Raw genomic sequence first — 23,812 nt, forward strand, 5'->3', positions numbered from 1 at the left:
TCAGACTTCTGATTGCTTTTTACAGTCCCTCAAAATCAATACAAGCTTTGAGAGACTGGCTGTGTGATAGATTGATGATGTGATGTAAAAAAGTCACCTGATCTATCACAGAGCCTGGGCGTATTCCACATTGCAGCAGACATTAAAAAGACAAGTCGAGACCGACTGTTCTGCAAATCACCTTGCATCGTGAACAACTACTCAATATTACTTGTAGATCAGTCAGTCACAATTTACCCATGATACATCACAGGTTTTATGCTCTTAAGCACAGCCCTTGTCAAAGGATCCATTACCAACGGTCTCCCCCGATAACATAAGTTCTTCCCAAAATTATTTTAACACCTTCAAGAAAAACCCGTCAGCCTTTTACAGAATTGGTATCAGAAAAAGCAATGTGTAACCACTGACTTTATTATACAACTCCCTGACCAAGCAATGGTCCTATTTAATTACGTATATATACACTGCTCAAAAAAATTAAGGGAACACTTAAACACCACAACGTAACTCCAAGTCAATCACACTTCTGTGAATCACACTGTCCACTTAGGAAGCAACACTGATTGACAATACATTTCACATGCTGTTGTGCAAATGGAATAGACGACAGGTGGAAATTATAGGCAATTAGCAAGACACACTCTAGTGGTAGCATGAGATTGAGTTTACAACCCACACAAGTGGCTCAGGTAGTGCAGCTCATCCAGGATGGCACATCAATGCGAGCTGTGGCAAGAAGGTTTGCTGTGTCTGTCAGCGTAGGGTCCAGAGCATGGAGGCGCTACAAGGAGACAGGCCAGTACATCAGGAGAGCCCTGCAAAATGACCTCGAGCAGGCCACAAATGTGCATGTGTCTGCTCAAACGGTCAGAAACAGACTCCATGAGGGTGGTATGAGGGCTGGGGTATGAGGTGGGGGTTGTGCTTACAGCCCAACACCGTGCAGGACGTTTGGCATTTACCAGAGAACACCAAGATTGGCAAATTCGCCACTGCGCCCTGTGCTCTTCACAGATGAAAGCAAGTTCACACTGAGCACATGTGACAGACGTGACAGAGTCTGGAGACGCCATGGAGAACGTTCTGCTGCCTGCAACATCCTCCAGCATGACCGGTTTGGCGGTGGGTCAGTCATGGTGTGGGGTGGCATTTCTTTGGGGGGCCGCACAGCCCTCCATGTGCTCGCCAGAGGTAGCCTGACTGCCATTAGGTACCAAGAGGAGATCCTCAGACCCCTTGGGAGACCATATGCTGGTGCGGTTGGCCCTAGGTTCCTCCTAATGCAAGACCTCACGTGGCTGGATTGTGTCAGCAGTTCCTGCAAGAGGAAGGCATTGATGCTATGGACTGGCCCGCCTGTTCCCCAGACCTGAATCCAATTGAGCACATCTGGGACATCATGTCTCACCACAGACTGTCCAGGAGTTAGCGGATGCTTTAGTCCAGGTCTGGGAGGAGATCCCTCAGGAGACCATCCGCCACCTCAGCAGGAGCATGCCCAGGCATTGTAGGGAGGTCATACAGGCACGTGGAGGCCACACACACTACTGAGCCTCATTTTGACTTGTTTTAAGGGCATTACATCAAAGTTGGATCAACCTGTAGTGTGGTTTTCTACTTTAATTTTGAGTGACTCCAAATCCAGACCTCCATGGGTTGATAAATTTGATTTCCATTGATAATTTGTGTGATTTTCTTGTCAGCACATTCAACTATGTAAAAAAAAAAGTATTAAGAATATTTCATTCAGATCTAGGATGTTTTATTTTAGTTACCTTTATTTTTTTGAGCAGTGTATATATATATATTTTTTTTTACAGAGTAGACCATAAAATAGATCTATGCATTCAGCAGGCATTGACATTTCAATGTACACTAATAAGTTATAACAGAGATCCATTAAATCAGCATGGATAAAGAAAAGACAATGAACAAATGTATTCACTCACACATTTCCCTCTCCTCAGAAGATGACCTCACTACTATGAAAAATCCTTCCAGCTATTGAGGAAAGGAGGCATTTTTGCCATTGATAATGTGAGTATTTCAATATAGCTCAGTCACGTAGGATGTTGGCCATAATTCAACAAAGTATCTATTCAATTTTGGCATTCAGAACCAAATTAATGTTCGTCAAAGACTACCACAACAGTTCTCAAATCACATGAAGGGCATGCGTAAGCAACTAAGAAAAAAATAATTACAGTGCTCAGTGCTTTAGTTCTGTGGAGTGGGAAGGTAGTGAACCCTGCAGCTGATGTGGACACCCAGGCTATGTGGCAGATGGGCTAACACTGGCCTTCAAACTAACTATGTAGGAGACCGGTGTTTAAACTGTAAAGTGTGAGACACTGGCCTATGCTGTAATAAACTGCAGTACCTTGGCTTGGATTCAATCCGTAGTGCTGAAGACCTGCGCCATTGGGCGATTGATATTTAAAGGCAATGTTCCTGTGTTCAAGGAGACTGCATTCAAGGTAAACGCTGCATATGAGGGCTCAACCTTCACATTTCAAATCGCGCTATAACGCATCGTCTCGTGTCAGATGGCGTCACTTCTCCATGATGTGCTAATGTAAGACAGTGGATATAACGCAGATCTTCCTCGCTATGGATTGAATCTAGCCTTTAGTGAACTTTGTTATGATAATCAGCTGGTACTTGCCATCTTTTTAGTACAAGCACTGACTTTTCAATTGTCATTAAATTAATTCAATTAGTGTTATGCTGACTTGAATAACTGTCATGAAATGGTTTAAATGAAAGAACCAAAGTAACAAAGGTAATGTTCACAGTTCTACACGTTGTACACAGGTGAGTCATACTTTCACTATATACTCGTTTGTTTCAAATGTTCATTATGGTTGAGCTGTACATTCAATTGTAAAACTAGTGACTTGTATATTTTCATTTTGTCCAACTGTATGAAGAGATGCCATGATATGAAGGAAGAAAAGATTGACTTGTTTAAAGACTTTATTGTAAAGGTAGACACACGAGTGGACTTGGTTTCTGATCAATGTCCCAGTCATATCATTTATACACAGCTATGGGAAGGGGAGGTGGAGGATACACTCAATGGTTTTGCTTTTCCTTTTCAAATCCCATTTGGCATTGTCTTGCAAATTTATCATGTTCAACTAGGAAGCAGGTTAGTTAATCAAGATAGTACAAGTCTGCTAATGACCGCAGAGTGGGTAAGCAATAAGCATCGTTAACAAATCCTCAAGAATATTAGCTAAATAGATCAACGTTTAAGGTCTCTGGAAATTGATGATAAGCATAGTAGGAGCCGTCCCAACAACAGGCAAAGCGTTGCTAACCGAATGCTACTATATGTGCAACTGAAACGGAAAGATGGGACATAAATATAGTTGGGGAAAAAAAGGTATTATGTAAATTTGACTGTGTGCAAAACAATTCAGGATTATCGTCATATGATATAATATTATTATACATATTTAAATCAAAGCATAGATCTTCATACAACCCCCCTCGGACTGTACAATCCAATGAGCCAAACCAATAAAGCAAAATGCTTTAGGATGTATTTCACTAGTGGTACAGCACAGTATATAAACAAACACATGACTTGATAAATAGCAGACCTAGTAGTACTAGCCTACAAACCATATGAAAGGAAATAAGTGGCTGATAGGGTTGGGGATCCATCTAACTGACAGTACTGAGGGCTGTTGGGCAGGGCGTGTTGTTGCTTTAGATTAGATTAATCCCTTTGAGACATCACTTAATGGTAGTTGGGCTGGAAATACATAAGGCCAAATTATTCTGCGATTCCCTAAATTAAATTTAATACAACAACTTCACTACACAGGATGGCTAGATACTTATGCTTCCAGCTCCAGTCCCAGTCCCAGTTTGTGGCCACCGGAGTTGATGCTTTTTCCATCAACCAGTGCAGACAGGACGAGTTTCATACCTGCAGAAAAATAAACAACAACTTGGCTACAACAGCCCACTTTGGAGATGGTTGGCAACGCTTTTGTAAAGTAGTGAGAGCCAGTTCTTACCTGGCCGCAGTGTCTGGGTATAGCCAACTCCCACCAAGCTGGCATTGTTAACTTTAGCCTGGAAAATATAACAACAAAATACACAATTAAAGGTATCCTCCGGAACTTTGGCGACTACTATGTATTTTTTTTATCTCCCGCTTTGGGCTGGATGTGTCAATGTGTAGTTCATACATGCATAATCTATGAGCAGAATTACTGTCTTACCTCAATTAGCCATGAAATCCCTAGCTTAAAAGCAAAAGGACAATTCTGGAACCTGTGCTACGATATTTTCCCAGACCTGCCAACCCTGTCCAACTTTTTAGAGTAACAGACACACGCAGCAAATAGGAGATTCAACCAAGTTTAGTCTCTATAGTAGAGGAACGCTTGTCACCTCTCAAAACAGGGCCAATCACTAGGCCAGCTCACAAGCAAAATCATTTTAAGAACATAAAAACAAAAACAACTGATCGCATCGACTGCAAACTGGTTACGTGAAGCTACCACAAAGACAATCTGAACGCTGCTCGCTACAAGAGTCCGCTGTTTCAGCCTATATAAAAGGTGCCTATTCTATTTCTTTGCGGCGCATACACCATCTCAGATTTTCGAAATGGATAAAATTTCCAATCTAGTGCAAAGGCATTTTAGAAGCATTGTCTCTATAGCTAATGCCGGACACTCATTCATTCCTCATCCTGACTCGATTTAATGCCAAGATGTTTATATTGATTTTTTATTATACTTTTGTAATGCTTTTTTTTTTTTTTTTACATGGATCATAATTACAGTCTATCAGGTTGAGTGATCCTCGTAATGTTACATGGAAAGTACAACTAATGGGATGCAGAATTAAATGTATATCACACTCGCACAAATTCGTATTTGCATTTAATTTCTTTCACTAGCAAATGTGAGTGAACTGCTGGCACTTTAAAGCCCACTGAATGTCCATCTTATGCTCGACAACATTAGCTTGAAACAATTAGTGTTTACTTTTCCACAACACAGAGTCGAAAAGTGATTTGTCCATGTGTTTACGTATAGCTGGCAGTCGGCAAACTCAGCATCACAACAAACAGGAGGGCAGACAGGGGGTAGCTACGTCGAATAATGATGTATTAAGTCTCCATGTCCGTTGACACAAATGCCGTACATGTCTGTGTGCTGCAGCTCGATTCCCCCCCCCTCCCCCACCAGGCCCTATTCATTTCTGCATACCTTTAACTCGGATCTTGTACATGGACAGAGAATTGCGTAGTTGGTATGCAAAATGCGTGCATGTTGGCAGGTCTGTTTTCCTTACATTTTGCCTTGTGGGCCAGCCCTCTGGCAATTCTAGTTCAACCAGTAAGCTTCAGCCCCTCGCCATATGAGTGACAGCTAGCAAGAAGCACCCACAGCAGAGAGAGAGCAATGATGTGGTGCACATATGTGATGTAGTACACCATTTTCGGGGACCACTTTTGGCTTGTGAGCGCTACTTTCAGAACCTCTGATTAAAAACTATACAAAAGTACCGGATAATTCCTTTAAATACAGGAATACAAAGGGTTAAATGATAATTATTGTCACAGCATAATTTTTTTATATATTAAAAAAAAATGTAAACTCCAGTTACTTCCTAAAATAGCCATTCGCATTTAACAAAATACAAACTCTCACAGAACCAGAGTGTCTGAATATTGAACACAGCTGTAAAGTCTGGCATACAAAACGTATAAAACAAGACAAGCAAAAGAGCAGCACTCACAGATATGGAGGTACTGGAGTCCAGCTGGTACTTGGCAGCGATGCCAAAGCGGGTGCTGTTGCTGCCTGCTGTCCAGGCCAGGTTCACAGCAGTCTCCAGCTGGTCATTCACCTTCTGGTAGATGGACCCTCCAAACTCTGTGCCATCATTACTGGGATATATGAAATAAGCAGACATACATCATGTTATCCTTGTCTGATTAACTGCTCTTTTTGTTTGATAACTCAATTAAAAGATTAACTGAAATGCTCAAATCCACCTACAATTTATCAAAATCAATTGCTAAAACATTTCAGTTCACCTTTAAGCACAAAGGAGACTCCTCTTTCTAACCATGGTAGAAAAATTCACCCTTGTCACTTTAGTGCCGAGACATACAGTAAGTTCTCCAAAGTACAATCGATATGAAGCTTACACATTGGTGTGCAGCTGGAAATCTCCTGTCTTATAGCCAACAGCGAAGTTGCTCTGGGTCATTTTGGACTTGGCCGTGTCGAAGGTCATCTGATAGCCAGCCAGCCATCCCTCGTATCCGGCCACCGCTGCCCCATGGATGGCCGGGCCGGCAAAGTCAAAGTCTACGTCCACACCCAGGTTGACGTATTCACGCTTATAGGCAGTCTTCACCTTCCCACTCTTCTTGCTGTTAGAATTTTTTTTTTATAGAGAGTGGGGTAAAAAGAGGATTAATAAACATCTGATCTCGGTTGTTCTTGTTCAGTCTTCCCTGGTTATTTTCAATAAAGAAAGTCTGGTGGATTATGCAGTGCCGAACATGCACAATAAATGTTATCGATTCCAGGGTCTCAAAAGACTGGTGAGAAACATTAATTTATGCTTGAAACTAAAAAAAAAAAAGGCACAAACTTTACCCAGAATTTGGTGAGAATTGGGTGTCGAATGTAAGTTTCAGTCCTTTGGTGATCTATGGAAGAAGAAAAAAACTAAGCACAACCAAATAGAAAGCTCACAAATCACTTGAGTTAGACTGGTTTCTCCTCTACCTGGTCTTCAACAGTGATCTCAGTCCCCAGAGTATTGTCTGTGGTCCACTTCTCTGTAAAAGTCAGGCCGTATTCACCCCATTTGTACTTGGTCTCCAAGTTCCCGTTGACTTTGCTGGTGTCAGTGTTCGAGGAGCCGGAGGTTTTGAATTCCTAAAGGACAATTACAACAGAGTTAGTTAGGAGTTGTAGGCTATCCTATCCTTTGATATACAAGAGCATAATGCACAGTAATTCCCTGGTAGGATGGAATAGCCAAACTCACCACTCCACTTGAAGACTTGGTCTTGACATCAAGTTTCACCAATCCAAAACCTTATGAAGAACAAATCATAACATTCAGACCACCACATACATGTTCCTTTGCATTTCAATATTTGACATACGGACCACTACATGGAGAATACTGATCCATAGGGTTCAACTGTGACATGGCTTGAACAAATTGAATGTCTGGTTGTCATCATGTTTCCTTCCTGTGAAATGCCCTGTCAGTGTGAAATATGTTCTGTAGATTGATGTAAACATTCCCTTTTGGGCTACTGGCAAGTCCTTCAAATTATTTTTTAGATATACCTTGTGTAGGGGTAACAAAACACAACCATGTTTTTCCACATCTCTAAAGGACTCAATATATGTAATGGACAGTTGTGTAAAAATACTTTACTGCAAAAGTGGTTTAATTGATAGATATTGTGACACACCCACTTAACTCAAACAGTGCCTTGCTGGAGGGGGAAGGGAGGGGGGCACATAAGCAACCCAGTAGCATGCAACCCAGTATTGCAAGCGCTGATATTGCGAAAATGTGGAATACAAGTAGTAAAGCGTCTGCCTTTTATACAATTTGGGATATCTTAAAGCATTTTGGAAATATATACCTGTAAACACAGATATAATTGGCAGAAATATCAACTGTGAATATTTATAATGAATGTTAACTTCACTTCTTGGTAGCTGTTCAAAATAACTTTCAAAGTCAGATTTGCTCGCATTCAGTGCTGTATGGTCCTGCCTGACCCCCCCCCCCCAAAAAGACAAAAGTACTAGTTGTGTTAGAATACCCATACTAACATACTGTATACTACATTAAATAAAAAACATTATATAAACTTTATCTAGGCAAGTGAGTTAAGAACAAATTCTTATTTACAATGACATTTACATTACATTTAAGTCATTTAGCAGAAAGAAACAGTGGGTTAACTGCCTTGTTCAAGGGCAGAACAACATATTTACCTTGGCAGCTCGGGGACTCGATCTAGCAACCTTTCAGTTACTACCCCCACGCTCTAACCACTAGGCTACCTGCCGCCCCATACATACTTAAAATGAGTACACACACTACTATTTGTTTATTTTAGTATACTGTAAACGACCGGTATGCTTTCAGTTGAGTGTACTAGCGCTTCGCCTGTCTACTGGAAGTTGATGATGTTGCTGTGCAACCTCTTGCTAGCATAAATTACTAGCTAGACATTTTACGGCTTCGGGTGCGTTCTTAAATTCAGAACGTTGCCAGATTGTCCGTTTGTAAATTCAGAGCGTTACGCTCTCGGAGCGCACACTGGACGCTCTGGTCGAGGAGTAGGGTTGATTCTGACCTTTCAACGGCAGCTAACGTTGGTTAGCTACTTCCAGACAAGTGAGACAACACCTCACTGACCATTTTACTCGCCCTAGCAGAGCTGGTTAGGCTGTATTCATGTTATCCAGAGCGTTGGTAACTAACTGTGCTGCTGGCACCTCTTTAATTACGTTTTTTCGCCTACGTTTACTGACACCGGCCATATTCAACGGGTGTTGAGCGTTCATAAATTAAATATGTTTTTCTGTGCTCTGAGTCTGGTACACTCAGACGAGAGTACTCTGAAATCGTAGTAGATAGCCAGAGCAAATTTACAGAAGCACACAAATGTCCATTGAGAACTCAACAATAGCACTTTTTCCGCTCTCGTTGGACTTCGGCTGCATATTTTCCACCACTTTCTTTAAATCTGAAAACTATGTGAAGCCACGCTAATTTTCTGAAGAATTCCATTACGGGCCCCAAAAGCACTGAAATAGTGTTCACTGCTTGTATAATTCATATTTTGTCGAAAGTAGTACGACATCCGGGAAATTCTGGCATACTAACTATATCCATACTATGACCTAAATTACTATATACTAAATTAACATCACAAATAGTACCATTAGTATGAGTATTCAAACACAGCTACAGTAACACATTTCTTTAACTTGTGGCTATTGTAATCTGCTCAAAGGAAAACACACGCTACCCTCAGAAAGTGTTTTCCATTAGCGCCGGCTGTCGGCTAATAAAACGGTTACAGACTAGTGATGGGTCGTTCGCGAACGAGCCGGGTCTTGTAGGTGAACGTTGGGAGCCGGCTCGCATATCAGAAGAGCCAAATTGATTTATAAAAAAAAAAAATTATATGAATAATCAGGATTTAAATTAATAGAACTCATTTTAAAAAATAAAGAAATAAAATATAGGCCTAAATGCACAACACACACACATTTGTTCTGACTGTCTGCTCAGACTAACAGCCTCACCTGTTGTTCCTGTCAGACAAGCAGTGTCAACCAATGAACCAAAGACGCGTGAGGGAAGGCCTAGCCAAATCACAGTCGCACACTTAGCAACCGTGGGGAGAGGGGAAGGACAGCTGTGAAAAACAAACAGCTGGAAAATGAGTCGGAAGCACAGTAGCATTTAGATGCATTTTAATAATGCAGACAATGTTAGAGCACAGTGTAGAATTGGCCATATCAAAAATCTCAAAGCCGGTTTCGATGCACAACCTATATATATATATATATATATATATATATATATATATATATATGCGAACTGTGCACTGAACTGTAAAGCTAGCTGTAGCGGAGCTTCGAGAAACTAGCGGGAATGCTAGTGAGAGTCAGCATCTCCACTGTAGCAAAACAAGGCCAAATTGATATTGCATTGGCTAAAATGATGGCTGGAAATCGGTGGCAATTTTCATTTCAATGGGTTTTCCTTTTCCATTTTTCGTGGAGGACAGAGGTTTTAGATATCATAGCAATAGTCTAAATCCAATGTAGACCATTCCAAGCAGGAAAACCCTTTCAAAAATCACTTATTCCACAACTGTATGAGAGCACACAGGCTTCAGTGCGGGAAAGAGTCCAAAAAGCTACTGCAGTTTGCCTTACCACTGACTGCTGGACATCAAGGGTAACCACTTCTTACATGTCGGTTACATGTCACTTCATTGAAGATTTTTCAATGTCTAGCGGTCTTCTGGACTGCTTTGAGTTCAGCGACAGACACACCACAAAGAACTTGGTAGAGGAACTGTTGAGTGACCAGAGAATGGCAAGTAGATGGAAAAGTGGTCTGTTGTGTTCATGATAATGCAGCTAACATAACCAAAGCCATGAAAATGTTAAAATGGAACCATCATCCATGTCTTGCCCACACAATCAACCTGATTGTAAGAGATGCTCTGAAGGTGATGAAGCCCACTGAGGACAAAGTGAAAGCAGCTGTGGAATACTTTCACAGGAGCACAGTAGGTCCTGAAAAAACTGAAGTCTACACAAAGCCAGGTGGGGATGCCTGAGCTGAGGCCTAAACAAGACTGCACAACAAGGTGGAATTCAACATTTATATGTTGAAGCGGTTTCTTGAGTCAAAGGATGCCATAATCTCTACCCTGGCAATTGTCAATGCACCTGTTGAGGCTCTGACCCAAGAGGAATGGGAGGTGGTGTGCAGAGTCCTGGAACCCTTTGAGCAGGTCACTGTTGAGATCAGTGGAGAGGGGTACAGTAATCAGTTATTACTACATCATTATTTAATATGTATATGAGCATGTAGTATCACTAGACAAAACATGAACCTGAACTAATAAGTTACTGTTCTCTCTTTTCAGCTATGTGCCAGCCTCAAAAATGATACTCCTGTGTAAGGGTCTGCAGCGAATCACAGCCAACCGCCAGAGAGAAGCAAATGTAACCACAGGACGTGACAGAGTTGGACACCCTATGTTCATCAATGTACAGAAAGTTCCACAGAATGGAATATAATCACGTGCTATCAGAAACCTCTGCACTTGACCCCAGGTTTAAGGAGTTATCCTTCAGTGATGCCGAGCGATTGATGAGGCACCTCCGCAGCAGGGAGGGACAGCCCCAGCAGTCAGCTGGCTCAGGCACCAGGAAGAAGAGGGATGCGATGGGGGTAGAAGCACCAGCAGTAGTGCCACAAACATCTGCTGTTTGGATAATGTTTGACGAGAGAGCAACTGGGGATGCAGCACGAAGGAATCCCTCAGCAGATGCCATAATGGAGGTCTGATCCTATTAGAAGGAGCCCCTCCTCCAAAGATCTGCAGATCCTCGTGGAAGAACAAGGCCTCAGTCTACCCACGGCTTACTAAAGTCATGACAGGGAGACTCTGCATAGTGGCCACATTCGTTCCCTCAGCAGATCTTCTCGAAAACGGGACAAATAATTACTGAGAGAAGAAACCGCATCAGCCCCTTGAAAGTGAAGCAGCTTGCATTTCTGAATGCAAATCTCTCACAAAGGCAAAATATGGTCAACATTGCTGTGTGCAGCTGGTTATAACATGGCAATAAAGGAGAGAAAAGTGACTAGTTTAATGATTTAAGTGGGATGCTGCAGATTTGCACATTGTTATTCATTTTCTTTGATATGGTGCAATATTCTATTATGCTGTTCAGATTGTATTAGTTTTGAATGGTTAGATTTATATGCACTTTGTTAATATACATTAAAGTTTTACTTAAATGCACATGTTTAATAGCATTATTTTTCATAACAAACCAATGCATTTTTAAATACATTGCGGTTATGGTAGAGTATGAATTCATTGAATAATTTAACTTAGAATTATTTTAACACCATTTAACATTTTTTTAAAGAGCCGTTCGGGAGACAAAAGAGCCGACTCAGATGAGCTGAGCCGAACGAGCCAGCCCATCACTACTAACTTGTTATGCTAACTAGCTAGCAAGAGGTTGCATAGCAACAGATTCAACATCCGGTGGACCGGCGAAGAGCTAGTACGCTCATCCGAAAGGATACTGTTCATTTACAGAATACTAAAATTAACTAATAATATATACACTCATTAAATATGTAGTATACATTATGTCAGTATGGGTATTCGAACACAGCTCATGTCTCAATTGGCTCAAAAAAAAAAAATCATTCTTTCTCCTCCACTTCATCTACACTGATTGAAGAGGATTTGACAAGTGCCATCGATAAGGGATCACAGCTTTCACCTGGTCAGTCGATAATGGAAAAAGCAGGTGTTCCTAACGTTACATTTTCTCTTTCAATAAATAAGACCACATCATCCTCAAAAGTCTTGTGAATTAACTATTGCATTTGCCTGAGAGCCGAGTATGGTAGTTAATTTATAATAAGCTCTACAGGTCACAAAATATTTTCACCTCAATAATTGTTGGATCTGTAACTACCTCACATTCCAATTTATTTAATATAGTAAAAAAATATATAAAAAAATAATGATTTGTGAGCGGTTGGGTTCTTGAGGTTCCAGAGCTTGACGACGTTCCAGAATGAGCATATAGCAAAATTGACTGATTATATTGTTGATTGTATTAACACTAACAGTTAATGATAACTACCGATAGAGTTAATTCAAGGGTTTCTCTATAGCAGTAAATGGCGCCGGAACAAATGGCAGCAGTTTTACAGGCGTCTAACCAATTCTGCCATTATGTGTTTTTCCCCCGCATTAGTTGTAACTTATTTTGTACATAATGTTTCTGCCACCATATCTTACGGCAAAACAAAAAAAGAGCTTCTGGATATCAGGACAGCGATCACTCACCTCGGATTAGACAAATATGTTTTATTCAACAAGCAGGAAGCACAGGATGTACTGCGAACACCCGACATCCCCGTTATTGGCAGGAGAAAGAGATGCAGGTACAGAGGACACAGAGCGGGGTGCCTCGTAAGGATCCGGAGAAGGCAAGTGGGGAAGCTACCGTCAATATTACTCGCCAACGTACAATCATTGGACAATAAACTAGACGAGGCACAATCACGAATATCCTACCAACGCTGAACACTGGAGCCCCTCAGGGGAGCGTGATCAGTCCCCTCATGTTCCCCCTGTTCACCCATGACTGGGTGGCCAGGTATGACTCCAACACCATCATTAAGTTTGCAGACGTCACAACAGTGGTAGGCCTGATCATAGACAATGACGAGACAGCCTATAGGGAGGTTTGAGACCTGGCCGGGTGGTGCCAGAATAACAACCCATCCCTCAACGTAACCAAGGCTAACACGGAACTGAAACCAGCTGCGCGCGTGCACCATCATGCATAAATGTATTTTGTCCCCCCACACCAAACGTGATTATGACACACAGGTTAAAATATCAAAACAAACTCTGAACCAATTACATTAAATTTGTGGTGACAGGTCAAAAAGCATTAAACATTTATGGCAATTTAGCTAGCTTGCTGTTGCTAGCTAATTTGTCCTGGGATATAAACATTGAGTGGTTATTTTACCCGAAATGCACAAGGTCCTCTACTCCGACAATTAAGCCACACATAAAACGGTCAACCGAATCGTTTCTAGTCATCTCTCCTCCTTCCAGGCCTTTTCTTCTCTGGACTTTGAATTGCGATTGTCAACTTTCATGAATTAGGTGCATTACCGCCACTGACCTTGTTTGTCTTTCAGTCACCCACGTAGGTATAACCAATGAGGAGATGGCACGTGGGTACCTGCTTCTATAAACAAATGAGGAGATGGGAGAGGCAGCACACGATCTGCGTCACAAATAGAACTGACTTCTATTTTAGCCCTTGCCAACGCAGACGATCGTTGGCGCATGCGAGCAGTGTGGGTGCAATAATTGAATATAGACTTAGACTTTATTTTGTGTAGTCAGCCTGTAAGGAGATGATCGTAGACTACAGGAAAAGGAGGACCAAGCACGCCCCCATTCTCATCGACGGGGCTGTAGTTGAGCAAGTTGAGAGCTTCAAGTTCCTTGGTGTCCACGTCACCAACAAACTAGAATGGTCCAAACACACCAAGACAGTCATGAAGAGGGCATGACAAAGCCTATTCCCCCCCAGGAAACTAAAAGGATTTGGCAAGGGTACTCAGATCCTCAAAATGTTCTAAAGCTGCAACATCAAGTGCATCCTGACTGGTTGCATCACTGCCTGGTACGGCAACTACCCGGGCTCCGACCGCAAGGCACGACAGAGGGTAGTGCGTACCGCCCAGTACATCACTGGGGCTAAGCTGCCTGCCATCCAGGACCTCTACACCAGGCGGTGTCAGAGGAAGGCCCTAAGAATTGTCAAAGACCCCACCCACCACAGTCATAGACTGTTCCCTCTACTACCGCATGGCAAGCAGTACCGGAGTGCCAAGTCTAGGACCAAAAGGCTTCAACAGCTTTTACCCCCCAAGCCATAAGACTCCTGAACAGGTAATCAATTGGCTACCCGGACTATTTGCATTGTGTGTGTGTCCCCCAATCCCTCTTTACACTGCTGCTACTCTCTGTTTACCAAATATGCATAGTCACTTGAACTATACCTACATGTAAACTCAGTCCTTTTTCAGGACCCCGTCTTTCAAAGATAATTTGTAAAATAATTTCACAGGTCTTCATTGTAAATGGTTTAAACATAGTTTCCCATGCTTGATCAATGAACCATAAAACAATTAATGAACATGCACCTGTGGAACGGTAGTTAAGACACTAACAGCTTACAAACGGTAGGCAATTAAGGTCACCGTTATGAAAACTTAGGACACTAAAGAGGCCTTTCTACTGACTCTGAAAAACACCAAAGAGAAAGATGCCCAGGGTCCCTGCTCATCTGTGTGAACGTGCCTTAGGCATGCTGCAAAGAAGGAATGAGGACTGCAGATGTGGCCAGGATAATAAATTGCAATGTCCATACTGTGAGACACCTAAGACAGCGCTACAGGGAGACAGGATGGACAGTTGATTGTCCTCGCAGTGGCAGATCACGTGTAAAAACACCTGCCCTGGATCCAAACATCACACCAACGGGACAGGTAGAGGATGGCAACAACAGCTGCCCGAGTCCCACCAGGAACGCACAATCCCTCCATCAGTGCTCAGACTATCAGCAATAGGCTGAGAGAGGCTGGACTGAGGGCTTGTAGACCTGTGGCAAGGAACGTCTTCACCAGACATCACCGGCAACAACGCCGCCTATGGGCACAAACCCACTGTCGCTGGACAAGACAGGACTGGCAAAAAGTGCTCTTCACTGACGAGTCGTGGTTTTGTCTCACCAGGAGTGATGATAGGATTCGTGTTCATTGTCGAAGGAATGAGCGTTACACCGAGGCCTGTAATCTGGAGGTGGGAGGGTCCGTCATGGTCTGGGACGGTGTGTCACAGCATCATCGGACTGAGCTTGTTGTCATTGCAGGTAATGTCAATGCTGTGCGTACAGGGAAGACATCCACCTCCCTCATCCTGACATGACCCTCCAGCATGACAATGACACCATCCATACTGCTCATTCTGTGTGATTTCCTGCAAGACAGGAATGTCAGTGTTCTGCCATGGCCAGCAAAGAGCCCGGATCTCAATCCCATTGAGCACGTCTGGGACGTGTTGGATCGGAGGGTGAGGGCTAGGGCCATTCCCCCCAGAAATGTCCGGGAACTTGCAGGTGCCTTGGTGGAAGAGTGGGGTAACATCTCACAGCAAGAACAGGCAAATCTGGTGCAGTCTATGAGGAGATGCACTGCAGTAGTAAATGCAGCTGGTGGTCACACCAGATAATGACTAGTACTTTTGACCCCCCTCCCCTTTGTTCAGGGACACATTATTCCATTTGTTAGTCACATTTCTGTGGAACTTGTTCAGTTTGTGTCTCAGTTGTTGGATCTTATGTTCATACAACTATTTACACATGTTAAGTTTGCTGAAAATAAATGCAGTTGACAGTGAGAGGATGTTGTTTTTTTGCTGAGTTTACATACTACCTCAATTAGCCTGACCAACCGGTGCCTGTATATATAGCCTCGCTACTTTTTTTATTTCCTTATTCATCCATTGTTCACCTAATACCTCATTTTTACTTAAATTGCACTGTTGGTTAGGGCCTGTAAGTAAGCATTTCACTGTAAGGTGTTTAGCTAGTCCGGGAGAAAGCTGTCGGTGTCCGCAACGTGGCTGGCTTTCCCTTTTTAATCCGTGATTTTCTTAAGTCCCTGGCACATACTTCTTGTGTCTGGCCCATTGAATTGGTTTGGATAAATTCTAAATCGTCATAGAGGAAACAACATCCGCAATACACTTCCTGATGAACCCAGTCCGAGTGAGTGTATACTTCAATACTTGTCTAAGAGGCAACCCGGAACACCTCCCAGTCCGCATGATCAAAACAATCTTCAAGCGTAGATTCTGATTGGTCAGACCAACATTAAAACAGTCCTTAACACAGGTACTTCCTGTTTAAGGTTTTGCATATAGGATGGGAGGACAATTCTTGGAGAGGTGCAATTCATATGACAAGTTGATGGCGTTTCGTGACAATGAGTCAACCTGACAATGAGTGTCAGGTTGTGTTGGTTCATTGTAGTGAACACCTGCCTTAGTCACTTAGGATAGGAGAAAATTGTCTTAAGACAGTAGACACGCATTACTGCTGTATACAAAATAAACACTACATTACACACAATATAAATTGCACATTTCCCTTATCATACACTTCTCATATAGCCACATACATAATACTTTGCACATTCCCTTATTCTGTCAGTATTGTACAAAGCAAGCTCATAATTTTACCTATTACTGTTTAGGTATTTGATGGACATGGGAATGAGGGAGTGCTTATACCTGTTCAGCTTACATGTAGGGACCTTATTGTGTCTGCTTGATACTCAGAGTGAAGTACATGGGAGGGATCTGAAATCATTTTCTGCACTGGTCTGGTAACGGTCAGTTCAGAAATAGTCTGCAGGGAAGGATGTTGCCTCACGCCCATTACATTCATGGCAGTTTGTATTACGTGGGATTTCAGTTGGACTGATAAATTGCCAAACCAGACTGACGCCATAGATCAGGATACTCTATGACTGAATGGTAGAACAGGAGCATTCTTTTCTGGTCAACTCCAAAAACCCTGAGTCACCGTAGGAAATAGAGGCGTTGTTGTACTCTGCAGCAGACACTACTTGAACCTTCCAGCTCAGCACATTGTCCATGTGTACACTCAGGTACTTGTACGAACTAACCTGTGCTATGTTGGCTTTGTAGACAACCACAGGCACGTGGTCACAGACAAGATTTGGGGTCAAACACCAGCTCCTCTGTTTTCTTTACATTGAGGATGAGGTGGTGCTCATCACACCACTTGACAAAACTTTGAAACTCAGACCTGTAAACATGGTTGTAGCTTACATTTAAGTCATTTAGCAGACGCTCTTATCCAGAGCGACTTACAAATTGGTGCATTCACCTTATGACATCCATAGCTTGTCATGTCTGGTTGCATCCAGGGTGGGAAATTAACTTGTTACGGTGGCAAGTAGATAAATTCATATAACATGACCACCATCTGAAACATTAACTTAAAATGGTAAGTAGGCTTCTGTGGCTATTTGATCATAACATAGGCCTACCAGAGTGGCAATGGAGAACAGAGAAACTGCTTCACATAAAATGTTAACATGAAACTAGCTGATCTATCATTCAGCCTACAGTAGCAGACAATGTGTGGTGTCAAAGTAGGCCTACTTTCCATGACATGCAGGGCTTGACATTAACCTGTTTATCCACTTGTCCTTCAGACAAAGCTGTGACTGAAAATGTTGTGCTTGATGCAAGAAACCACTTTACAAGAGAAAATGCATTATTATTCCCATACCATTATTACAGAGAAATTATGCTACCCTCTGCCTATTGGCTACTAAGCTTATTCAAGCAAGTCTCAAAATACAAAACTCCGCTTTAGCTTGTGGTTGCCATGCCAAGCAGTCTTCCTTTTGTTTTATATCTAGACAGTGTGAGTGTGTATTGGATACCTAACATAGTTTAAGTATACAAAAAGAGTCTTCAGTATTGGCTATAAATTTGAAAAATCTCTCATTTAAAAACATGTAGATACTGTAAACGGGTGATTTTTATTTTATCTTTATTTAACGAGGCATGTCAGTGAAGAACAAATTCTTATTTTCAATGACAGCCTAGGAACAGTGGGTTAACTGCCTTGTTCAGGGGCAGAATGACAGTTTTTTACCTTATCAGCTTGGGGATTCGATCTTGCAACCTTTCGGTTACTAGTCCAATGCTCTAACCACTAGGCTACCCGCCACCCCGATTAAACCATCATTTAATGGTATTGTGGCAGTCATATTGGATTTAGAGTCAAATTTAAAGGGCCCCCTAACATAATTGCAAGAGTAAGGGCTGAACAAATGAAATAAAAAATTATTTAAAAAAATATATATACACACACTGCTCAAAAAAATAAAGGGAACACTAAAATAACACATCCTAGATCTGAATGAATGAAATATTCTTAATACTTTTTTCTTTACATAGTTGAATGTGCTGACAACAAAATCACAAAAATGATCAATGGAAATCAAATTTATCAACCCATGGAGGTCTGGATTTGGAGTCACACTCAAAATTAAAGTGGAAAACCACACTACAGGCTGATCCAACTTTGATGGAATGTCCTAAAAACAAGTCAAAATGAGGCTCAGTAGTGTGTGTGGCCTCCACGTGCCTGTATGACCTCCCTACAACGCCTGGGCATGCTCCTGATGTGGTGGCGGATGGTCTCCTGAGGGAACTCCTCCCAGACCAAAGCATCCGCCAACTCCTGGACAGTCTGTGGTGCACCGTGGCGTTGATGGATGGAGCGAGACATGATGTCCCAGATGTGCTCAATTGGATTCAGGTCTGGGGAACGGGCGGGCCAGTCCATAGCATCAATGCCTTCCTCTTGCAGGAACTGCTGACACAATCCAGCCACGTGAGGTCTTGCATTAGGAGGAACCTAGGGCCAACCGCACCAGCATATGGTCTCCCAAGGGGTCTGAGGATCTCCTCTTGGTACCTAATGGCAGTCAGGCTACCTCTGGAGGGCTGTGCGGCCCCCCAAAGATATGCCACCCCACACCATGACTGACCCACCGCCAAACCGGTCATGCTGGAGGATGTTGCAGGCAGCAGAACGTTCTCCATGGCGTCTCCAGACTCTGTCACGTCTGTCACATGTGCTCAGTGTGAACTTGCTTTCATCTGTGAAGAGCACAGGGCGCAGTGGCGAATTTGCCAATCTTGGTGTTCTCTGGTAAATGCCAAACGTCCTGCACGGTGTTGGGCTGTAAGCACAACCCCCACCTCATACCCCAGCCCTCATACCACCCTCATGGAGTCTGTTTCTGACCGTTTGAGCAGACACATGCACATTTGTGGCCTGCTCGAGGTCATTTTGCAGGGCTCTCCTGATGTACTGGCCTGTCTCCTTGTAGCGCCTCCATGCTCTGGACCCTACGCTGACAGACACAGCAAACCTTCTTGCCACAGCTCGCATTGATGTGCCATCCTGGATGAGCTGCACTACCTGAGCCACTTGTGTGGGTTGTAAACTCAATCTCATGCTACCACTAGAGTGTGTCTTGCTAATTGCCTATAATTTCCACCTGTTGTCTATTCCATTTGCACAACAGCATGTGAAATTTATTGTCAATCAGTGTTGCTTCCTAAGTGGACAGTTTGATTCACAGAAGTGTGATTGACTTGGAGTTACATTGTGTTGTTTAAGTGTTCCCTTTATTTTTTTGAGCAGTGTATATATTGTGTCTGACCCCACTTGCCTTAGAGCCGATTACAATAACTACAACATAAAAATACATGTGTAACTGTATGCATTTTTGTCACGCAGTACCTTACAGCACTGAATGAGAACAACTTTGGAAAGTCCTCTATTGAACAGCTACCATAAAGCGAAGTTTACATTCATCATAAATATTCATAGTTGATATTTCTGCTTATTGCATCTGTGGGTTTATGTTTCCAAAATGCTTTAACATATCCTAATGCTGTTTGTAGGTGTACTGTATAATGGGCAGATAATTTACTATTTGTATCCCCCCTGCACTGTTTGTGTTAAGGGGGTGTCACAATATCTATACATTTAACCACTTTTGCAGTAAAATATTTTTACACAACCACCCATTTCATATATGGGAGACCTTAGAGATATGCTTTGTTATACCTCGGTTAGGTATGTCAAAAACTAAAGCCCTTTAAGGAACGGCCACTAGCCTATTAGGGCGTAAGAGAGGCCAAAGTGATGCTTCATGTTCAAGCCGTCACAAGAAGTCCCTGTTACATATTTGTTTGTCACTCGTCATTTCTACAGGGGTAAACCAACCAGTTAAGACATTTACCATATCCTTTGTTGAAGATGTCCTTTGCAGATTTGCCAAGGTCACCATATGATGGAGGCACTGCCATTACACCTGTGACAAGAAAAATGGAAGATGAGAAATCTAGCTATTGTAGTACTACTGACTGAGTTCAGCATGTAGCCTATAGAGTGAAATAGTAATGCCGCCTTTTTGTAGGCACCAGCTCCGCCATGGTTCTTTGGACAAAGCCTATGGGGAAATAAATACAATTTTTGTAGGTTTTTTGTATAAACACTAAAAATAAGGTATGTGGTAAACAGACTTAGGAGATCTTATATGTTTTGTTCTATGAGATAGCTGATGAAGATTAACATCACTTTGTAAATTTTGAAGCATTTATATAACAAAGAAAGTACAAAGGCTTCATAATTCATAAAAGTCATGTTAACTGACTGACAGTAGCCTATCTACTAGAAAGAAAAAAAAAAGCTCCGGTCTGTAAAGTACAGACCTTGCTTGGAAACCTTGACGTTGAATCCACCACCCAGTAAATGATTAGATAGGGAATTTATGATCATCTCAGCATAGGACCTTGCAAACAATTGAAGGGATATTGCCGGGCCTACAACCACATAACCTCCAGACGAGCTTCAATGCCATACAACTCTCCTTCTGTGGCCTCCAAATGCTCTTAAATGCAAGTAAAACTAAGTGCATGCTCTTCAACTGATCACTGCCCGCCCATCCAGCATCACCACTCTGGACAGCTCTGACTTAGAATATTTTGACACCTACCTAGGTGTCTGGTTAGACTGTAAACTCTCCTTCCAGACTCACATTAAGCATCTCCAATCCAAAATTAAATCTAGAATCGGCTTCCTATTTCACAACAAAGCCTCCTTCACTCATGCAGCCAAACATACCCTCGTAAAACTGCCCATCCCACCAATCCTCGACCCTGGCGATGTCATCTATAAAATAGCCTCCAACACTACTCAACAAATTGGAGCAGTTTTTCACAGTGCCATCCGTTTTGTCACCAAAGCCACATATTACCCACCACTGCGACCTGTACGCTCTCGTTGGCTGGCCATCGTCTCATACTCGTCGCCAAACCCACAGGCTCCAGGTCATCTACAAGTCTCTGCTAGGTAAAACCCAGCCTTATCTGAGCTCACTGGTCACCATAGCAGCACGCGCTCCAGCAGGTATAGCTCACTGGTCACCCCCAAAGCCAATTCCTCGTTTGGCCGCCTCTCCTTCCAGTTCTCTGCTGCCAATGACTGGAACGAACTGCAAAAATCTCTGAAGCTGGAGACTCTTACCTCCCCCACTAGCTTTAAGCCCAGCTGTTAGAGCAGCTCATCCAATCTACCTCATCCCCATACTGTATTTATCTTGCTCCTTCGCACCCCAGTCTCTCTACTTGCACATTCATCTTCTGTACATCCTACCATTCCAGTGTTTAATTGCTATACTGTAATTACTTTGCCACTATGGCCTATTTATTGCAGTACCTCTCTTATCCTACCTCATTTGCACATGCTGTATATAGATTTATCTACTGTAATTTTGATTGTTTGTTTACTCCATGTGTAACTGCGTTGTTGTATGGTCGAACTGCTTTGCTTTATCTTGGCCAGGTCGCAGTTGCAAATGAGAACTTGTTCTCAACTAGAAAAAAAATCTACACAGGTGAAGCTTTGAAGAACATGGTTATCCGCAAGCAGCAGCCATCTTGACATCGATATTAGCACTCCTACGCCTCTGCATTGTCTTGCCTAGATCATTCCAATGATGACAGTGACGGCTTGTTCAATGAAAGTCAAGCTAACGTTAGCTAACTAACAAACTATCACATCACAGACAGGGATAAAATTGTTGAATAAAATGTTTAAAAAGCACATTTACAATGTCGTCAACGACCATGACTTGCCTTTATCCTTGACAAGGGACCAAACTTTAGCTAGCTGGCTACACGTTTCTCTTCGCTGGATCCTGGCTGGCCATGGCCCCGTCTTGACTTTAGCTAATGGCTCTTTGGCTAGCTCGCTAACGTTAGCCCAAAAAGACACCGAACGTTAGCTACTGTAACTAGAAAAAAGGCTGACATTTAGGCCTAACGTTACTTAGCTACTGTTAGCTAAATTTTGCAGGAATAGTATAACTTCACCTCAGTTGCTTGGAGCTTTGCGTTGGTGCAGATAGTTGGTTTGACTTGTTTTCAAGCTGTTTCTGACACCGCGTCGCGATACAGTCCTGTCCAGCTGGAGGGCGATGAAGGAGAAACCCATAGAGATAGATAGAGGTCTCTAGAAGAGGCAGGGAGACATCCCACTCCTTTAATTTCTGTTTCAATGGAAGTCAATGAACTAAGTAGACCAGACCCAGCTGTTATCGTATTGGTGGTGTCTTTGGGAGAGCCAACCCCTCCTTAAGTAGACAGGAACTGACCATTTTTTCCCGTGCTAAACAGCCTGAGTTAACTGTCTTAATTCAACCACCATCTTTGACTCTAGTGCCCAAAAACCCATTTTAGCATGGGCAGCACTATTGAAGACTTTCACCATTTTGAAGTAGTCAACTTGGTGGAACGTCATATAGGTTATGGAAGGTTCACATAATGACTTCCATGTCAACAGGAGGGATCAGCCAATGAATTATACTTGTGGCAGTAAATCGCCAACCTTGACTTTTATACCTGTTCAAAGACACTCCAGGTGGCAGTATGCACCCTTTCAGTTTGTTTGCCAACTCATAGAAGTAGTAGAAGAAAATGGGACTACTTCAAAATGGAGATGGGCTCAATGGCACTGCCAAAGACAGTACAGTATGAAGGTAGGCTAAAACTGCTTCTCCAATAGAAATCCCACTCACACTTGGCTAGCTAAGCTCATACTTAGAAACACGGCATCGAGTCTAGACGCATAACTGTGCATAAGCAGGCCTTCAAATCAAAGGCACTCTTTCGATATAAAGTTGTCTTTGACTTAAATGAAAATGTGTTAGTTTGTCACTTTCACATGGTTGGAGTAATAACATGTTGCACTACTTAAGAAATTGGCTCAAATCTTTAGAGTTGCCTTTAGATTTCGAGAAAATTAACAACAAAGGAAGAATTTCTCACTTCTCTCGTTGACTTTTCAAACCCCAGCCTGGTCTGTTTCGCAAGTCTCACGATGTTGCGCCTCTGGATTTAGAAACTCTGTGGCACTGCTCATACTCTCACAGACGCAACAATGAGACAGATACAATGTTGCGTCCTCTAACTATCTTTATGGAGAAACCGCAACAACAAAACAACCCTCAGGTCCCTGTAAATGTAGCTGCTCGTTTCTTTGCCTGTCTAGAACAAAGTAGGATGACCTGAGTTATGCGTTAATTTGATTATTTCTAGGTCCATATTTGAGCATTAAGTTAATAGAAGACCAAAACACTTGCAAGTTAATGTATTTATTAACTTAATGCAATTGTCTTCACGAATAATTTATCTGGCAACTGGAAGCAGTCTTTATCCTCACCATAGCAACCATGGCGCTTGGATTAATATGTAGCCACAGAACCGTATTGTAATGAAACAGCAGGCGCTATC

At 42.4% G+C, this 23,812-nt stretch overlaps 1 protein-coding gene across 2 annotated transcripts; it reads right to left on the reverse strand.

Annotated features, from left to right (window-relative positions):
* Window positions 1-2,961: 2,961 nt before the first annotated feature.
* On the reverse strand, window positions 2,962-22,572 carry LOC115112956 (voltage-dependent anion-selective channel protein 2-like). 2 transcript variants are annotated; one of them, XM_029640057.2, is made up of 10 exons: window positions 22,394-22,553; window positions 22,157-22,272; window positions 20,260-20,331; window positions 7,042-7,091; window positions 6,777-6,929; window positions 6,645-6,697; window positions 6,188-6,415; window positions 5,773-5,923; window positions 4,035-4,092; window positions 2,962-3,943 (listed from the first exon to the last, which is right to left on the reverse strand). In XM_029640057.2, the coding sequence occupies exons 3-10, from the start codon at window positions 20,324-20,326 to the stop codon at window positions 3,852-3,854; spliced, it is 852 nt and encodes a 283-aa protein (XP_029495917.1). In that variant the 5' UTR covers window positions 20,327-20,331; window positions 22,157-22,272; window positions 22,394-22,553; the 3' UTR covers window positions 2,962-3,851. The 2 variants fall into 2 exon arrangements, with proteins under 2 accessions (XP_029495917.1, XP_029495916.1); XM_029640056.2 differs by lacking the exon at window positions 22,157-22,272 and having other exon boundaries at window positions 22,394-22,572.
* Window positions 22,573-23,812: the final 1,240 nt, after the last annotated feature.

The sequence above is a fragment of the Oncorhynchus nerka genome, linkage group LG28, assembly GCF_034236695.1.
Source record: "Oncorhynchus nerka isolate Pitt River linkage group LG28, Oner_Uvic_2.0, whole genome shotgun sequence".
NCBI lineage: Eukaryota > Metazoa > Chordata > Actinopteri > Salmoniformes > Salmonidae > Oncorhynchus > Oncorhynchus nerka.